General features: G+C 37.3%; 1 protein-coding gene across 3 annotated transcripts; it reads left to right on the forward strand.

The window, feature by feature from the left end:
- Window positions 1–8,657: 8,657 nt before the first annotated feature.
- LOC122051097 lies at window positions 8,658–17,865 on the forward strand. 3 transcript variants are annotated; one of them, XR_006131321.1, is made up of 5 exons: window positions 8,658–9,215; window positions 9,430–9,582; window positions 9,821–10,026; window positions 10,195–10,366; window positions 10,529–17,482. XR_006131321.1 is itself a non-coding variant. In XM_042612048.1 (4 exons), exons 1-4 carry the CDS (start codon window positions 8,718–8,720, stop codon window positions 17,651–17,653), a joined length of 1,065 nt encoding a protein of 354 aa, XP_042467982.1. In that variant the 5' UTR covers window positions 8,658–8,717; the 3' UTR covers window positions 17,654–17,865. The 3 variants fall into 3 exon arrangements, 2 of the variants coding, with proteins under 2 accessions (XP_042467982.1, XP_042467983.1); XM_042612048.1 differs by lacking the exon at window positions 10,195–10,366 and having other exon boundaries at window positions 17,446–17,865; XM_042612049.1 differs by having other exon boundaries at window positions 10,195–17,482.
- The last annotated feature ends 1,421 nt before the right edge of the window (window positions 17,866–19,286 follow it).

Consider the following 19,286-nt stretch of genomic DNA (forward strand, 5'->3'; position numbering starts at 1 on the left):
GATTCATATGATTAGTTGCCATGCCATGTTCAGTATGCATGTTTAGTTATTTCAGTTTATGCTTGCAACCATAGTATTCCATGCCAGTACATGTTTTCAAATAGCATTCTTTAAAAGCATGTTTGCATCGTTGCATGTTTTAGTGAGGTAGTCGGTTTCTTACTAAGCTTTAAGCTTACAGATTCTATTTTCCTTATACTGCAGATAAAGGTAAGGGAAAAATGGACTAGCAGAGGAAGCTGGAGGCCAATGCAGAGATGGTGTGTGTGGGCAGGAACTTGGAGTAGAGATCTTAGGGAACCTTAGCAAGCTTTGTTTCAAACGTTAGAACTTTTCAGTGTTTTTATCATCTCGCACTTCAGTGTGTTAATCGCTATGAATTAGTTAACCATGCACCTTATTATGCTTAGAACCCCTCTTTTATGTTGTTAGAATGTTAGTTGTTGTCGTTAGAGTGTTTCCTAGTCATTTTAGTACTTGTAATGTGATTGGGGCACGAAACAGTGCTTAAATCAGACCTTTGGCACGGAATCAGAAACTCGAATCGATCAGCTGATCGATTCGAGAATTTCCAATCGATCGAAGGATCGACTGGGCACCTGGTTTCGCGAACAGTAGGCTTCTGGATCAATTGGTCGATCGATCCAGCCAATTCCGTCGCGAACAGAAGGCTTTGGGATGTATCACTGGATCGATTGATCAATCTGGATCGATCAGCTGATCGATTCAGAATATTGCCCGAGCACAGTAGCGTGCTGGATCGATCACTGGATCGATCCAACCTATGTTCTGCATACAGTAGCCGGCTGGATCGATCACTGGATCGATCCGACTATTCCAATCGATCCGTGGATAGATTGGGAGACCTGGTATCAGTGGGGGAGTGTCTAAGTTCAGTTCCTTGGCCATGGGGAAGGTAAAACATGTTATGAGTAGTTAGTTTACCTCCCTTAGCATGTATAGAACCAAGAAATGTCAGTAGTTTAGTAAAATTTTAATTAGTCCAGCTTCCGCATATGTCTTTAGTAATGGTCAGGGAATAGTTTAGCACGGCATAATGTGACGATCGGCCTTATAGCCTAGTCATTAGAAGGCGGGTCGTTACAAAGTTGGTCAAGCAGAAAGTAACATTGTGTTGCTCTATCCACCACAGAAGCTGAATACATAGCTCTAGGAGAATGTGCGTTTCAACTGTTGTGGATGATGCATACGTTAAAAGACTACCAACTAGAATATAAAAATATACAAATCTTTATTGATAATATCAGCTCAATTAATCTCACCAAAAATAATATTCACCACTCCAGGACTAAACACATAGAGGTAAAACACCACTTTTGTAAGGGATCATGTAGCTAAAGGTGAAATTGCACTCAACCACGTTGAGTCCAAATCAAATCTAGCTGACATCTTTACAAAACCCTTACCTGAACTCGAGTTCAGTGCACTTAGAAGGCAAATAGGAATGTGTTGGGTAGAGTAGGTGTCTCATTTTGTTATCTTGTTCTTCAAATTCTAGGAAAAATAATTTTCAAAATTCCCAATTTCCTAGATTTTTCAAAATTCTGGAATTAGCCTAAGTTTTCCCCTAGAAATCATGTTCCCCTAGAATTAAGCCAGAGCATCTCACAAACACCTAGATTTACCTTGATTGTGTTTGAAAGACAGAACGACGTGAGATGCATAGGGTACAGCCTGGACTCAAGAATGCTTATATCTGTGCATCGACATGAGTCTGGGCGTTAAATACGCAATATACATTAATCAAGTTGAGTCTTCCAGCTCTAGTCAAATCTAACTGGACCAAATCAACTTGACTTGACTAACCATGTGAAAGCTGTTGCCCTATAGGCAGTCAGCAAGTAGCTAAAGGTTAGACAGTTGGAAAAGTACACTCATTTTTCTGCTTAAGCATGTTTTGATCTTTAGGGCTCTGATACCTAGTAAGTTAATTGAATATAACTCATGCTTGGACTTAAGGACCAACTGAATTTGAATGAATAAACTAAACCAAATTTAAATATTGTTCAAACTTAAGTTTACTATTAACCCAAGCTTTAAAATTCAATACTTCTAAAGATCTAAGCTAAGTTACAATCTTAAATGCTCAAATCCTTGCTGAGCCTAGCTAACTTTGAAATCTAACATTGTAAATTCCTACAAAGTTGTTTACTATTAACCCAAGCTTTAAAATTCAATACTTCTAAAGATCTAAGCTAAGTTACAATCTTAAATGCTCAAATCCTTGCTGAGCCTAGCTAACTTTGAAATCTAACATTGTAAATTCCTACAAAGTTGTTTTTATTACCCTCAAAGATGACTTTTCTCCTAGCCTTTAAAATTTATCAAAAAGATACCTCTTCTCACTTAACTATAAATAAGAAATGAATGTTAAGTATCTAGTTATTCAAAAGTCTATTATTGTTATTGATATATGGTAAAAGGGGAGAGTAGCAAAATTCAAATTTAAATTACTACAAAAGGGGGAGCATCAATTAAGGGGGAGAAATAATGAAGGGGGAGCAATAGTTAAGGGGGAGCATATAGTTTAGCAAATTTGCTTTGGTTAATGTGTTCACCTATAATTAGCAAATTTGCCTGTGTTAAATGGTTATCTATTCGTTTGTTTACTTAACTTTGAATATGCGTTGCCATAATCAAAAAGAGGGAGATTGTTGGTGCGGGAAGCATCCGACGATCGAACTCGTGTTTTGATAATGGTAAAGAATTCAAAGTTAAGATGTTTTGTATCTAACATGTTGAATGAGTGTTTCAGGAAAGTCCTAACTGCGGTTAGGCAAAGGGATAAACCCTAGGGGGTGGTAACCCTATGCGGAAAGTCTTGGTAGGTCGATGGCTTCAGGCAAAAGTCCTAGGGGGTGGTAACCCTAGGTGGAAAGTCCTGGTGTCGCGAACCAGGTGAAAGATTGGACTGGCCGGGAAGCGGATGTCCAGCAGAAAGTCCGGAAGCGTCGAGTGCTGAGCAAAAGTCCAGTCGATCTGGAGGATCGCACTGGCAACAGGTAAATCTCCTGAGTGAAGTAGGTGAGGACGCGTTCCCCGTAGAGGGAACAGTAGGCGTCGGGTCGACCTAGGGTTTCCGGTAGGAAATCCGAAGTCAGACCCGGACAGTTCGGAGACTGTCAATACTTCATTTATCATACTTATTGTATTATGTGCTAACTTTGTGCTGCAGGGTAGTGTTTGGGACTAACGTATCTTGCAGGTGCAAAGAAGCAACCTAAAGCCTCGGATGAACAGTGTCCGAGGCGCCTTCATGGAGCTTGGAGGCGCCTCGGGTGCAAGGCTGGAGCTGGCTGCGAGAAGCTGTTCAAGGTGCCTTGATGAACAGTGGAAGGCGCCTTGAACAGATGAAGGCGCCCTGTGAACAGTAGAAGGCGCCTTGAATTTGTGATAAGATTCGACCAGTTCGCTCCTCATCTCCGCGGCTGACTCGGCCTATTCAAGGCGCCTTGGAGCTTGTTTAAGGCGCCTTGAACAACATTTAAAAAGGGGGTTCGACCAGCAGCTTGAAGATACAACATTCAAGTCTTCCTTCTGCATTTAGCTGCTAACGAACTCGTCCCGAAGTGCTACAACTCGACACCTACAACCCGAAGCTTCAATTTAGTATTTTCCATTGTCGGTATAAGATTAGTTACTGCATTACTTGTAAATCATCTTTGTATACTTTTGAACTTATAGTTGTTGCCCACCGGAAGCGATCAAGGATCGCGGGCCTTCGAGTAGGAGTCGCCCTAGGCTCTGAACGAAGTAAAATCGACCTGTGTCTTTTGTGTTGTTTTCTTTATCTATTCCGCTGCGTTTTGTTTTTTTTTATTCCGATACGAACGAAACTTCCGCGAGCGCTATTCACCCCCTCCCCTCTAGCGCGATCTCGATCCAACAAGGTCTTCACTGTTTAGCTCTGCTATGACTTCCACTGCCTAGTTCCTAACTCGATTTTCATTGCCTTACTCAGTTAGGACTTCCCCGTTACCTAACCTCCAGTTAGGACTTTTTGTAGCCTAACCTCCAGTTAGGACTTTCCCAATCAATTGTCTAGTTCTCCCTTGACCTACTTGACTTCTCTCTCACATATTATCAAACATCGAAATTCAAGATCAAGCCAACTCGAGCTTAATCAACTGTACAACGTTGACCCGAAGACGATTGCACCAACAAAACCTACAACCACAAACCCTCTTAAATTCTATAGTGTATAAATCGACCGAGACACTATCTTCGACCATTCTAATGATCGAAATATGCCTAATTTCATACTCTCGTCTTACAAGTATCTCATGTTAGATAAACCTCGTGTTCCTAGACATTAGTGCATGGCTTCCTTGTCTTTGGATTTTCATCCACCAATGCATTTGATTTCCTTATCTGCTCAGGCTCTGTACTTTTGCTAATAATTTGGTTTTTGACCTTGTTAGACTTTTATGTTCTTACTTATGAGGATTTCTCCTCGCTAAGAATCCAATCTCCAATTTTCTTAGACTTCTCCTGTTTTGCGTCGGTCTCCAGACCTCCAAGGATATTTCTTGTACACTTACCACACAAGTGAGATCAATTAATTATCTAAATTTAAATACTTTCAAACAGCGAAACTCCATATACAAGGCATGATTGCACCCCAAACAAAAAATGATTGCGCCAACAATGCATGACTTGAGCAGGATACTCGTGGAGACTTGGTGTGATCAAGCTTGTTGATGACTAGATGACTCAAGGTTCATGGAGATCGGAGAAAGATGGTAGGAGAAATTGATGGACTTTAGGATAAGGAGCATTGAAGTGCAACCAAGCTAAAGGAGATGGACCACAGTTTAAAATCTCATCATACTAGGCAGCATGAGTGGAATTTATCATTCCGCCCACTGACCATCATGACACCAACACCTGTATGCACCTCGTGAGGCCTTGTGCGAGATCTTGCCGCCTGCAAGCCCAAAGGCCTTACGTAATGCCCCACCACCTTGCAGAGGCATCGCTTGAGCCCGACCCCATCGCGCTTGGAGGCATTGCGCGAGCCCTGTACGCACTAAAGGAGATGAACCATAGTTTAAAATCTCATTCTATACCAAGTAGAATGTGTGGAATTTATCATTTAGCCCACTAACCATCACGACACCAACACCTGTACACACATCGTGAGGCCTTGTGCAAGGCCCTGCCACTTGAACGCCCTAGTGAGGCCTTACGCAATGCCCCATCACCTTGCGGAGGTGTCGCCTGAGCCCCAAGGCGTGTTGAGGCGTCGCACAAGCCTTGTGGCCACACAGAGGCATCGCGCTGGAGGCATACGCGAGCCTCACGGAGGCATCGCGCAAGTAAGACCACTATGACTGCGAGGCCGTTGAGTTTTTTCTTTCATTTTCTTATTGTCTTAACTATTAATTTCTATTTTTAATTTTAATGATTAACTTTCTCTTTCTTTCCCATATTTTTTTTAAAAAATATTATCATCCTTAAATACATTAAATAAATTTCTTTTTAATTTTTTATTATTCTTTTTCCTCCTTAAATATATGAAAAATCTTTTTCTTCAAAATAAAGTAAATTCAATTTAATTTAAATCTATTTCATCCTAATTATTATGTCTAGATTTTAATTAATCCTAAAATAATTTTTACTCAATCTTAATTTTTAAAATATTAATTTAACCTATATTCTAGATTTTATTGAGTATTTCACCTATATTCTTTACACTTCTTCTTTAGTCCTTCGGTGTAGTTTATGTTGTAAGAGGTTTCATACCTTTAGAAGTTATTTGCAAAGAGGAAGACAGTAAACTTTTGGGAGTGATTCATTGACGAGCCATAGACCCTATGAAAATAAGAATTCCGAACCACATTCTATATTTGCGTTAGCAATTTCTATGCTTTTAACTCATATGTTTGTATTATTTCAGCTACATAACTTATTTTGTGTGACTTTGCTACGACGCTAATAAGAGTAGAAAGAATTCATTGGTAGATAAAATCACTATTCACCTCCTCTATCAAGCCATCCATCCTAATTTGGGTCCTAACAAAAAAATAATCATTTCACATTAACAAATGATCGATGAATATGTTTATTCATATTAAAGGGTTATCCATTGGATGTTGGTCAACTAAGGGTCCTATTTTGGTCGATCAACTAAGAGAGACTTATAGATATTACGTTGATTTAGAGGTGTTGATCCTCTAAGAATGAATACAAGATTGAGTGAGTGAGTGAGTGCATTGTCATTGAGAGTCTTTTGGAAATATTAATTAGGAGCTACACGAGTCCTAGGATAATGGTAAGCGATAGCATACTTTTTTAATTTTTTAAAAATTTAAATATCGAGTCATTGTTTCGATAAATTAAAAGATAATTTTTTCAATATACAGTTTGTTAAATATGTGAGTGGAGTTGAGGTGATAGAAGAAGAAAGTTTCATTATGAATGAGATTTTAATTTTATATTGGGAGTTTTAAGGTTTATTGGTTGATTTATATTGATTCACATGTATTGAGAATATGAACAAATGTATGGGGAGAGACTCTCTCTTACGCGTGGATGCACAAGGGGTGTAAATCCAGGGCCTAGATTGCACTGAACCATGTTGACTTGTCTGTGGACACGATCTACGCATGCCGAATGTCGGACCGATTGGGGCAAAATTTGTCCAAGTGGAATAACCAATATTTTGCCACGTAAATTTTTTGCTGTCGTGTAACAGATGCAGATGACTCAAATAAGCCTCGAAGTATAGCCGGAGGTGGGGGCGAATCTGTTTCAAGGAAACCGTGACTCTCGCAGACCTCGGTCAGCTCGTCCGGTCAGTCTCTCTGCGCTCTGCTTGGCCAATTCGCCTTCCGCTCGGCCGATCCGCCCTCCGCTCGATCGATTTGCCCTCCGCTCGGCCGATACGCCCTCCGCTCGGCCGATATGCCCTCCGCTCGGTCGATCCACCCTCCACTTGACCGATCCGTCCTCCGCTTGGCCGATCTACCCTTTGCTTGGCCGACCCACCCTCTTGGCTGATCCGCCCACTCAGCAACACAGATCTGTTACTTGGCCGATCTGTCCTCTGCTTGGTTGACCCGCCCTCTTGGCCGATCCGCCCACTCGACAACACAGATCTGTTGTTTGGCCGATCTGACCTCTGCTTGGCCGACCTACCCTCTCAGCCGATCCGCCTGCTTGGGAATACAGATTAGTGGCTCAGCCGATCTTCTTGCTCGACAATTCTTCGGCTCGTAACAGAAACCAGCCTCTGCTGACATCTTGAGTTATCCGTTCATAAGTTGAATTTAATTCAGACTTGTTTAAATTCAGTTAATACCTTATATATCTCCGATAATAGATTATTTGTATCTAACATAATTGACTTAAAAATATTAGGTTAATAGATTTACTGTAAATATTTTTTGATTTATCTTGATAATATTTGTATAGACTAAGCTAATCATTCTTAAGTTAATTGAGGTAACCTGAATATTGAATGGCAATTAAAAAATTCAAACCCACACAGACCATTGAGCAGAGAGTTTTTTTTAATCACAAGTTATTCAGTGCATTTGTGAGGATGGCACAGAGGACTAATAATGATTTTAAAAAAGGTGAAGGGTGTGTATGCAAAAGTCATTTGGGTGATCGTTAGAGTATCCATATAAATTTTCCTATCACTATATCTAAAATTTAGGATAAATAACTCACTATATTAAATTTAGACAATCATTTTTCACTACACACTACATCAACTACTCTAAAATTTTCATTATCTTCAATTTTTTTATTATTTTCTTCTCTTTCTTCTATTTTTTATTATTATATTTATAGAATGGGTGAAAGGAGAGAGAATGAGTAGAAGAAGAGAGAATGAAAAGAAATATTATTATATATTTAGGGTAGAGTTTTCATTCCCTAAATTTAGAGAATCACTATTCATCAAATTTAAATTTAGAGAATAGATAGGGTGGCTGATGCAAAGATTTTTTAACTACCCTATCTAAAATTTAAAGTAAAATCTTTGGATAGAATAGCTGATGTAGATGCTCTTAAGATTGTAAATGAATTAAATGTTCATTAATAGGTTTGGTATTTGGTTTGGTAAGAATTTATTTATTTTCGTTCAATATACATAAAATTAATTAAACAAACAAACTTGTTAAGTTAAACAAATAAGCTTGAACACATATGTGTTTAGTTCGTTAACGTTCATGAACAATGTTCATGAATAATTTTTGTGAATTACATTCATGAACAACATTTACGAACCATATTCATTAATAAAATTCTTTTTAATAAGTTACGTAAACAATAAAAAAAATAAATATAAATTATAAAGTTCAATCAAATAAATAAAAGTTTCAAGTAATAAAAAAAATTAAATTGAGAGCTTCATAATATTTAAATAAATCAAGCGCGAGCGAATTAATTCAAACTAAGTTCGAACCAAACTCAAACTAATCTCAAGTCAAATTTGAATTGAGTGCTCAATAATATTTAAATAAATCAAACTCAAACCAAATTTCAAATAAATTTAAATTTATAAAAAATAAATCAAATTAAATTTAAATAATCATTTTAAAATTTTAATTCATTTTAGTTACAGCCCCCGTACAGAATTGACCGTAGTGAGAGGTCGTTCGCTGATTTTAACAGTCCACAAATGATACAAATATCTGGTCGATTGGACTCCATGCTCTCGTTGCTCCCGAGACGCGAGAAGGGAAATGGCCGCTACGATTCTCCTAGGTAACGTGGCGCTGCTGGTGGATGCGAGCTCGACCAGGGTCGCCATGGCCACCGAACGCTTCCACGGTGGATGCGTTAGCGGCAAGGGTTGGCTTCCGGAATTGCACATGTCGCACCCTACCAGGAAGGAGCCCGCCGCTGTCCCGGCTCCCTTGGCTGCTCAGGCCATGGGGTTCCACGATGCGGCAGAATCCTCCGGCGAACCATCGGCCTCCTCTATGATGGCCCGTCGACGGCGGAGGAGCGCTCTGTCCAAGGTCGCAGCTTCAACTGGCTACTCGGGGAACGGTGGAAATGGAGAGGATGATGATGAGAGCCTCGATTGGGAGGAGAACCTACGAAGCCGGCTGAAGGAATTGGAGGAGATGAAGGAGCTTGAGAAGCGCGCTGAGGAGTTGGTCGCGGAAGGCGCCGGAGGGGATGAGGAGGAGACTGAGGAAGAGAAGAGGGAAAGGGTCCGAAGGGAGCTCGAAAAGGTTCCTCCTTTTCCACCAGACTTTTGGTTAAAAATTTTTTGTTAGTGTTTTGGATCGCAATTGTAAAATCCTGAAACCTTAAGCCAACGACATATCTTGAACTGCGTCGGTTTGTTTCTGCTTAATATCGTCATACTCGTGGTTTTGTATGCTATTGACTAGAAAAAAGAACGATGCTGGTTATTTTGTTCTTGCTCTATTTTTCTGTGACTAGGTCGCCAAAGAGCAGGCAGAACGAAGGAAAACCGCCAAACTGATGTTTGAACTTGGGCAGAAAGCCTATGGAAAGGGGATGTATTCACGGGCCATTGATTTTCTTGAGGCTGCTCTTACCATCGTCCCGGGGCCGACACTCTTGGGTGGTGAGGTAGCGAAATAGGAAACTTTTAAAATTGTTAGTTGATTACAATTACTTAACATATAAATGTGTAAATCCTAGATTCAGGCTTTTGGTAGAAGTTGAAGAAGACAGTTTTCTTGTCAAAGACTCAATTATCTTTTTGATAGACTAAGATAAGCATACATGGATAAATTGTCTGTTTTGGAATGGTTTCAAGTTTAATCGTAATTGTTCACGTGGTTTAATTCAGTGCGCATAATTGCAGATTCAGATATGGCTTGCAATGGCTTATGAGGCCAACAACCGTCATAGAGACTGCATTGCCTTGTACAAGCAGTTGGAGAAGTCACATCCGAGTGTCAGTATTAGACGTCAGGCTGCTGAGCTCCGTTATATTTTGCAAGCACCAAAGCTTAAGATATCCAAGGATGAGATGGTCACAATACCACTAATTGGATCAAGTTATGACCGGTGGGTTTTCATGCAAACCTGACATATTTGATCTATTTATCTTCTTTAGTTTGCTGTATACCATATATTTTGCTTTCAATATATATTATTTGTTGTTCAAAACAGGTTTACATTTACTTTTTGTTATCAAGATAACCAAAGTAAAATGATTTTTGCTGTTCTTTGCAGTTGTAGTATACAGGCTGATATTCTTGTTAGATAATCCACAATTTTTCAAACTGGAATATTGCATTGACTACAAACAATGCTACTGCCACCATTATAACATCTTATACCTTTAACACTGAGCTTGTACAAGACTAACTATGAACCTACTTGCTTCACATAAGCATTTGACTTTGTGAGTATGATCTCATGATTATTGTTTACTATTTAGATTTTCATAAGACACTGATTCGTTTGCATTTATGTGACCTTAATGATAGACAAATAATAATCCTTACATGAAGTACTTATATATGGTGTTGATATGTTTCTCTGGGTAACTATTCTGGCATAGCAGAATATTATATGTGGGGGAATCAAAGAGACTGCTATTTATGATAACCGTGTCTCTAAACTCAGTGCAAGCAGGACAATCCTCGTTTCTTCTTCTAAAATTGGAGGATGCTTTAGAACTCATGAATACAGGTAGATATATGAATTATTAACTGTCCAGTTTTCAGTTTAGTATAACAAACAATTATGACAAAGGGGTAAGAATCTTCAGGTTTTGATTTTCATTTAAAAAAACATCTCAATTTTATACCTAAAGATCCTCAAAATGGATCCCAACTAAGGGTCTGTTTGTTTGCATAATGTTTTGTCAATGTAATAAATTTTCCAAAGAATTTTTTATAAAGAAAATTTTGTAGAAATATGAATATTTTTCTATTTTGAGCAAATTGTGCAGTTTGAGTGGGAGTAAGTAGGATGTGTAGACAAATTGTTGGATCATCAGAGGGCTAGTGGATCCTGGATGGTTAGGTGATCCGGGAGGATGAGTAGTTAGTCTAGACAGACCTCATGTCCGCTTTGGTGTCTATTGATGCATTGTCATTTATGTCGAAGTCATTTAAAGTAAAAGTTTCATCTACATATTTATTAAGGTCAAATAAATGATAATGAAATATTAGATTTAAAAAATGTAAAATTAAATACCATTTACTGGACATTTAAATGTATGCTTATCTATAATTATTCAATGGATAAGGATCTTCATTCACCAGCCATGTCTCATATCTTCCAAAACAATGGGATCAGTTATGACATTTCTTTGGAAAACTACATTTAACAAGAAAAAATAATTAGATACATTAAGAACAAAAGTTAAAAAAGAATATTAATATTATTTTTTAAAATCCTAGGAGATGAACAATACCTTCTTTGCAACTTTAATTGTAATGAAGAAACTAAGATCATTAAACCTTTTTTTAGTCAAATTTTCGTCTCTTAAGTTCAAATATATTCCAACTTCTTTCACAAACTGAATTAGTAAAAGTTTGAATTGAAACTTGAATCACTTACTTTCATAAAATTTGAGTACTACTTCCGTGGTTTTACCATCATTCATTTGTAATAAGAGAATTAAATTAATAACAATTTATTGATTCAATAAGCAACTCACAAACTGAAGCAGGGCAAGTTTAACTTAAACCTGAATCAGCAATTTTTATAATTCTGAGCACCACAGCTATAATTTAACCATTGCTCGTTTACAATATAGATATTTCAATTTTTTTCTTAATTTTTCATCTTACAAGGTTGCCTCTAATATATGTGCAGAACCCTAGGGTGGATTTTATATCAATTTTTGATCTAGCATTATCGACATATGAGAAAGTCATTAATGTTGTAGATTAGTTAATTTATTAAAGTACTTCTATTGTTGCGTCCGTCCCCACAGGGTGCCTAGTTGGCTAGAGAGTGACAGAGTTGCTACAATGGGGCAGAGATCAATTCTTGGCGGGCTCATGCCCTCAAGGAAAAACTCCTCCCATCCTCTAGCCACTTGGCGGTCGGCTATAAGCAGACCCGTAATTTATCTCCTTTCACATAACCTTAGATGGGGTGAGTGTAATCACCTTTTTTGCTACAGTTCTATTGTTGCGTCTTAATAACACTTCTTGTGCTGTTACATTAGCTAGCTCACAACTCCATTCGGAAAAAATACATCTAGTTTGGTAACTGCAAGAAAAATAAATTTTCTTAAATAATAAGAAGTGATCAAAATCTAACCATAAATTATAATTTTAGATAATTGGAGTTTTTATAAGGTTATATCAAAGGATGTTAATCTCTTGTAGGAGATCTATCGTATATCTTCTTTAGGACAAGAATGTTTCTTGAAAATTGTATTGGAGTTCAACTCAATGATACTATTTTTGTATTGTACTAGTGTTTCAATGTATAGTATTAGTGGAGAATTGAAGGAAAAAGGAGGAAGAAGATGAAAAATAAGGAAAAAACACAACTATATAGCTAACTTTGGACTTTATGTCCCATCTAGAATGGTACAATTTTGCTAATGAATTATACATAAAATTTATAAAAAATAAAAAATATTATTTTAATTTAACTTAGCAAATAGAGTTTAACGTCGTACCCTATAGTGCATGTTGTTTGCAGATGATATTGTTTTGACTGATGAAATACATGAAAAAGCAAATGCTAAGTTTGAATATTGGCGAGAAATATTAAAGTAGATTTTAGGCTTTGTAAAGACAATATATAATATATGAAATTTAAATTTAGTAGTCTTAGACATAGTTTGACAATTGTTACGATGATGAAAAGTTATTTATAATCTAGGATCATTTTTGCAAAAGGATTGAGGGGTTGATAGAAATGTTTTACATATGATATAAGAGCGATTATTGAAATAAAGAAGGCATTAGGTGATTTTTGTGATTGTAATGTACCTTTAAAGCTTAAAGGAATGTTTTATAAAATGACGGTTATTTTTGCTAGGTTATAAGGAGTTGGATGTTGAACTATGAAGTGAGTATACGAGTAGAAGATGAGAGTTGCAAAGATAGGAAGTTAATGTGGATGTGCCGTCATATAAGAATGAACATGATAGAAAATGAGAATATCAGAGAGGAAGTCGAGGTTGTGCTTATTGAGGGACAACTCCGAGAGACGTGTTTAAAATGGTATAAGTATGTATTTAAGTGACTAATAAATGTCCTAATTAGGCGATGTGTGATTATGAAAAATCCATAAACGAGGAAGATTAAAGAAAACTTGGTTGACAATTATAAAATATGATAAAATTTATTTAAATATAGATGAGGGTATAGTAGGGGATCAAACTCAATGACATAGGAGGATACATATAGCCCACTCCACTTAGTGGAATAAAGGCTTGATTGTTGTTATATTTTAATTTATTTTGGCGAGTTTTTAGTATATCAAGGGGTGTTGGGTGTCACCATGACATGATATTTATTAATATGATTGACACAACATAGAACTCCGCCCATGACAAATTAGTCATGGCCAATTCCAAGCCTGTATAAAGGAGGACGTTATGTTGCCAGCCAACGTTAAAACAATGACAAATGTTTAATGAATTGATCTATTAAACTATTGTGCTAATGCTAGATTGTTCCCGGGAAGGAACATGTTGCAAGGTCTGATTGTAACGTCTCGGCAAAGACCGCTATATCTCCAAAACTCGGGTGTAGTGGGATAAGGCTTGGTTGTTGTGGTTGTTGATTGACACATCATAGGATAGATTACATGTGTCATTAGTATCAAATTTTGGTAATTTATTGAAACGATATGTTTCGACTATACCATTTGGCACAGTACGAGCTTTCAAACCATGAAATTCGCAATGCCTCTCTTCATGCTTTGCAACTAGGAAGATGAAATTGCTTAGATTTCTGCACATTTGAGTACTATTAGTCGTAGACGTTTAGGTTTAGGTTTATAGATGTTTGTATATTCTTATGTATGCCTTTCTAATTGTTATTCCACTAATAAAGGCAATACAATATTTCTTTTCTCTAAGTTTGACATGGCATCTCAGTCCCCTTTCTAAGTTTATGATTTTCTAACAAGATATTCCTTTGAGGGAGAGGTTGTGGCCTCCCCCCTCATCTTTCTGCCCCTTCTCTCCTCCCCTCATTTCTCCATCTAGGTTCTACCTTTCTCTTTTTTCATGCCAAACCATGTGATATTGTGAGTTCTTTGCTTATGATACCGTTTCTTAGTTGTGATCCCTCCTAGCTATGTTCTTGTGTCACATCTATCATCATGGATCAAAGAGATCCTAGCACATATGGTTTGATGGATTCCATGTGCGCATGCCTAATCTAGTTAATGGTGTAGTTAACATGCTAGCAAGTTATTTTGCAATCACACTATAAAGTCTTGTTGATATGTGTAGATGATTTAGTTTTTAATTTAGTACGTGTTAAAAGTATATAAGCATATCAGAGTTGAAAAGTTTTGTTCCATGATGGTTAACATAAGCAAAACATTTCATTTTGACTGCCACGAGAAACAAGAGATACTTCTTCATGAGAGGTGAACAAGGCAGAGAGGTGGACAACTCTCGACATAGCACGCGAGAAGATCCGTCTCATTTGCTTCTTCTTCTTCTTCTTCTTCTTCTTCTTCTTCTTCTTCTTTCCCTCTCTCACCTTTTTCTTCTTCCTCTTCCTCTTCCTCTGAATTTTGCAATGGATTGTAAATGAGAATGGTTGCTTTGCTTACCGGACATTGTATTAGAGGCGGTGGCAAAAAGCAACTTGGCATTTGTGACTAGGAGCAGGAGGAAGATTGCTTAAGAAGGCAACATGTGTTATTTGGAGTAACGAACAATGAATCATAATAAAAAAAAATTGAGAATGGATTAAATATTAAATAGAGATGATGCACATAGTCTGTTTGCAGTAAAGTAAAAGGGGAGATGCTAGGGCTGCTTATAGGAGACCTTGATTGCCCTTGTCATGAAGATGGCAAAAGTGATGTATAAGATTACATGAGTTAATGCTCGCTAGGAATTCCAAAACATGTCTTTATATATATATATATTTTGTTTCATCTTTTATGAGGTTATTTTTTTTCTTCTCAAGTTTGAGGAATCACTTTTTAGAAAAATATGTTTCATTTCATTTGATAGGATTGTAGATGGTTAAATTTTGAAAAACTTGTAGACGGTTAAATTTGTTTCATTTCATTTCACTTTTTAGAAAATTTTGAAGAATACGGTTAAATTCAAAAATTGTTTGTACCTAATAGTATAGCTTTTGGTAAACCAGTGCATAAGATGAGATTGGAGTTCGCAGTAAGATGGATTCCATAACCTTGTTTGCATCAATATCTCTTAGGAAAAAGGGCAGTCCAATGCATGAATCTCCCGCCAATGTGGGTCCCGGAGAAAGGTTGGGTTACATTGGGTCTATTGTACGCAGTCTTATTTTGCATTTTGCAAGAAGCTATTTCCACGACTTAAACCCATGACCTATTGACCTCAAGATCACATGGCAGTAAATTATTCATTGCACCAAGGCTCCCCTTCATCAGTATCTCTTAGGAAAAATTCTACAAATTCCACATTTGTCATTTTGCACCAAGTTAAAGAAAACTTCTATTATTTGAATTCAATGCTGTTGTTCCTTCAGTCATCTCAACAACCAACCCTAAGTTCATCTCATTGTACGGAGCAGGACCATTAAAGGTCAAAAGAATGAATTAGCAGGTAGAAGAACTAAATAGGATAAGGCATATTGTGGAAGGTTTACAATCTATAACTTAATTCTTCCAACAAGTGCAAGAACACAGTCAATCCAATAGAAGCAAATTGAAAAAGAGTAGTACAAAAGCAAGTAATAACCATGTGCGAGTGGATGTTCTGATGCACTAGTCCAGAGCCAAACTAGTTCATGCATTTGAAATACATAGAGGATGTTTAATTGAGATGATAACTAATTGTCTTGATACAGCCAGGGATCGAGATAGCTTGAAAAGATAAACTGTTGCAACAATTGAAAATTATTCAAGAAAAATGAACTTACACTGACCAAAGCATGAAAAGATGGTAAGAAACAAATTTGAACAGTACGGCAAGCTGATGAACATCCACTAGTACAACTGAACATATTGAAAATTGGTCAAATAAATGCTCTTAAAAGGTCCAGCAACATGTGAGAATGAAGAGACAAAATCAGCATCAAATGATTCAAATTCTAAGTGGTTGGCCATTAACAATTAAATGACATTGAAAATGTTATTGTGAATTTTGTAGATGTATGATATCGATAACCAGTTGTGTTGGAGTTAACAAAACAATTACAACTAAAATATAAGCATTGAAACCATGTTGTTGTCATGGTATAATATTGTATTGAAACCTTTTTGTTTTGGTTAGAGACTAAAACTTTGGCACAACTTGTGATTTTAAACCTTGATACATGTAAATATGTGAGAATGTATATAACATCTTTACTTCTTGTCACTTTAAATCTATCAGATAACATTGCTTACTTGCTTTAGCTAAATCTATTCTTTGTTATGTTCTTGTAGTTTATTTCAAGGATTTCTCTTGTTTATCCTTCTGCTTTAGTTCAATCTACATCAGTTTTGTCAGCGAAGTCAGCCAGGAGGATTCTTGGTTTTGATATGTGGTTCGATCTTTGACCCACTGTTCTTACCAATAACCCAAAGTCACTCCTGGGTTGATGCTCAATCCATTTCGATACTTTGCCAACCTGACTCTGAATGGTGGCAGTTTTGGCTAAACCGGGGGAGAACTGCAGCTTCCAATCCTTTTGTGATAACTATGCATGTAATCCTTCATGGCTTAAGTTGATATACCCCTAAACTGAGAATAAATGAAAAGATGCTTAACCACACCTCTTCTTTCATTTCAATTCAATTTTGATTTGAAGTATTGGGGATTTTTGAGCACCTTATTTATAATGTAAAATAATTGAAAGCCCATGCCGGTTTTTTCTTTAGCATTTTCTATGTTGTCATCAATATAATGTATTACTTTATTGTTCAACTAATCATGTTTAATTCCTGAGTAGTTTATTTACATGCTTATTTACTGAGTATGAATTGAATGTTGAAAACATAGCTTTCTCTTTTCTGGACAAGCTAAGCTAAGATGTTTATAGAATGCATACTATTGTTCTGTGATGAAGTTAGGCATCATCAGCAATTTGCCTAAGATCCACAATTTTTATCCCCTTTGTACCATACGTCTTAACTAGCTTAGTGCTTACTCTGCTCAGAAGAAAGTAATATCAGTCATGAGGAGGTTTTCTCAATTTGGATGACCAAAATCCCGTGATTCTTAATATAGTTTTGATGTTCATCCAAGTTTATGCTTGCAACTTTATTGTGCTAATGTCAATGACTAATTTTTTAAACTCTAACATGCAATGGATGATAATTTTCTCTGCTGTGATGCACATGGCATAGGTATGCCGGAACTTGGAGCGACAAGTTTAAAGACCAAGAACAAAGAAGGAAGACATCAAACTCTAACCAACTGCCACTGACGGATAACTATTGGGGTGACTTCCTTAATTGGCGCGAGCCTTCTGAATTGCCAAAAAGCCCAGCATTTTGGTTGATTGTTGCATTGTGGTTTGGCTTAATAGGGACAGCAATTCTCCTCCAGAGATGAATATCCAGGCATGGTCCTGGCTTGAGGCAGATTATGGTCTATGGGTTTGTTGAATCCATGCCGCCAAGGATTTATTCTGGCGCATATGATGCATCTCTTGAATCATTCTACTCTACTCTCCTTTCAGTGACAGACAAGAATTAATCTGTGATGTGTTGTTAATCATAGATGTTTAACGAAGTTATTGTATTTTCAAAATGTCGTTTATGTTACTTTCTTGTAGAGATCGTTTCATTTTCACTAGGGATTCTATTTAAACATGCTCGGGCCTAGTGATCTTCACAAATTTCGATTGAAAATAAGTTACATAGCGGAATATAGAATATGGAGAAAGAAAAATCAAGCGTTAATTCAAGTAATTTTTTATTTGGTTTGGAGTATTTGATGACTCTTATTTTAAGGCATGCACTTGTCGAGTGCTTTTATTAGACAATTCATTAATAGTTCGAATGATTATAAAATTTAAGTACAAGAATTATAAGAAAATGTTACCGACAACATAGGAAATAAATAGATTTTGATCATTGGTTGTCGGAGGAGCTTACAGTGTCGTAGGAGCTTTTTTGGAGCACCGTGCATGAATGAAAGTCGTAGCAGATGATGTTCTGAAGTTGCTGGTCGAAGGCCCTTATATAGGTCCATTCCGAGTGTCTAGAACCTCTCCGGGTGCTCACGTGACGATCTTTCGTTGAAACTTTATCCGCGAAGTTTATTCACTTATACGGACGCTCGGATCCCCTCTGGGCGCCTAGACCGTTGACATGGGTCGACTAGTCGACGCGCTCCAACTTAGTTTCGGGATAAATTTTTTGGTTCGGGTGCTTGGACTAATTCCGTGCGCTTGGACCACTCGGGTGCCTGCCCAGGCACCTACTGGTCGAAGCTGGTCCAAGCACCCGGACCCCTTCCGGGCACCCAGACTCCCTTTTTTCAGCCTTTAAATTTATAAATAAATAAGTTAGTCCAGACAAATAAAAATATATTTATTCTGTAAAACATTATTAGCACAACATTAATAAGAGATGAGTAGTAATTAGATCTTGTCTTCCCAAGACCAGGATCTAGTCAAGGTCTCAGCTTAGGTTTTCTAAATGGACCTAAGCTGGACCGACGCCTACAGTTCCCTCAACCAAGAACACGTCCTCACCGGATCTCTCCTCTAGTTGCTTACATTCACTTACTAACTACAGTCGCTTGACATGCCTTTGACCCACTAGGTCTTCCTGTCAGTTGTCAGGTCCGCAGACCCAACTGGACTTTCTCCAGTTGTAAGGTCCCACGGATCCAACTGGACTTCCCACCAGATATTGGGCCCTGCGAACCTATCTGATCTTCGCAACAGTTATCGGGTTCAATGAATCTAGCTGGATTTCAGCCTGGTGTCAGGTCCTCCAGACCCTTCAACTCCTGCACACTTGGTAAAGTAATTAGACCACAAAACACTTTAACTTTAATTATCTAGTCATTCATCAAAACATAAGTTCGATCATTAGTGTAAATCGTACTAACAATCTCCTCCTTTTTGATGTAATAACAATCTGAGTTAAAGTTAGAAAATAATATTGAAAAATAATATTAAAAATTCAAACAAATTATCTAAGTTAATTTTGTATTTATTTTTACATGATCAAAT

This window comes from Zingiber officinale, chromosome 3A, assembly GCF_018446385.1.
Source record: "Zingiber officinale cultivar Zhangliang chromosome 3A, Zo_v1.1, whole genome shotgun sequence".
NCBI classification, from domain to species: domain Eukaryota; kingdom Viridiplantae; phylum Streptophyta; class Magnoliopsida; order Zingiberales; family Zingiberaceae; genus Zingiber; species Zingiber officinale.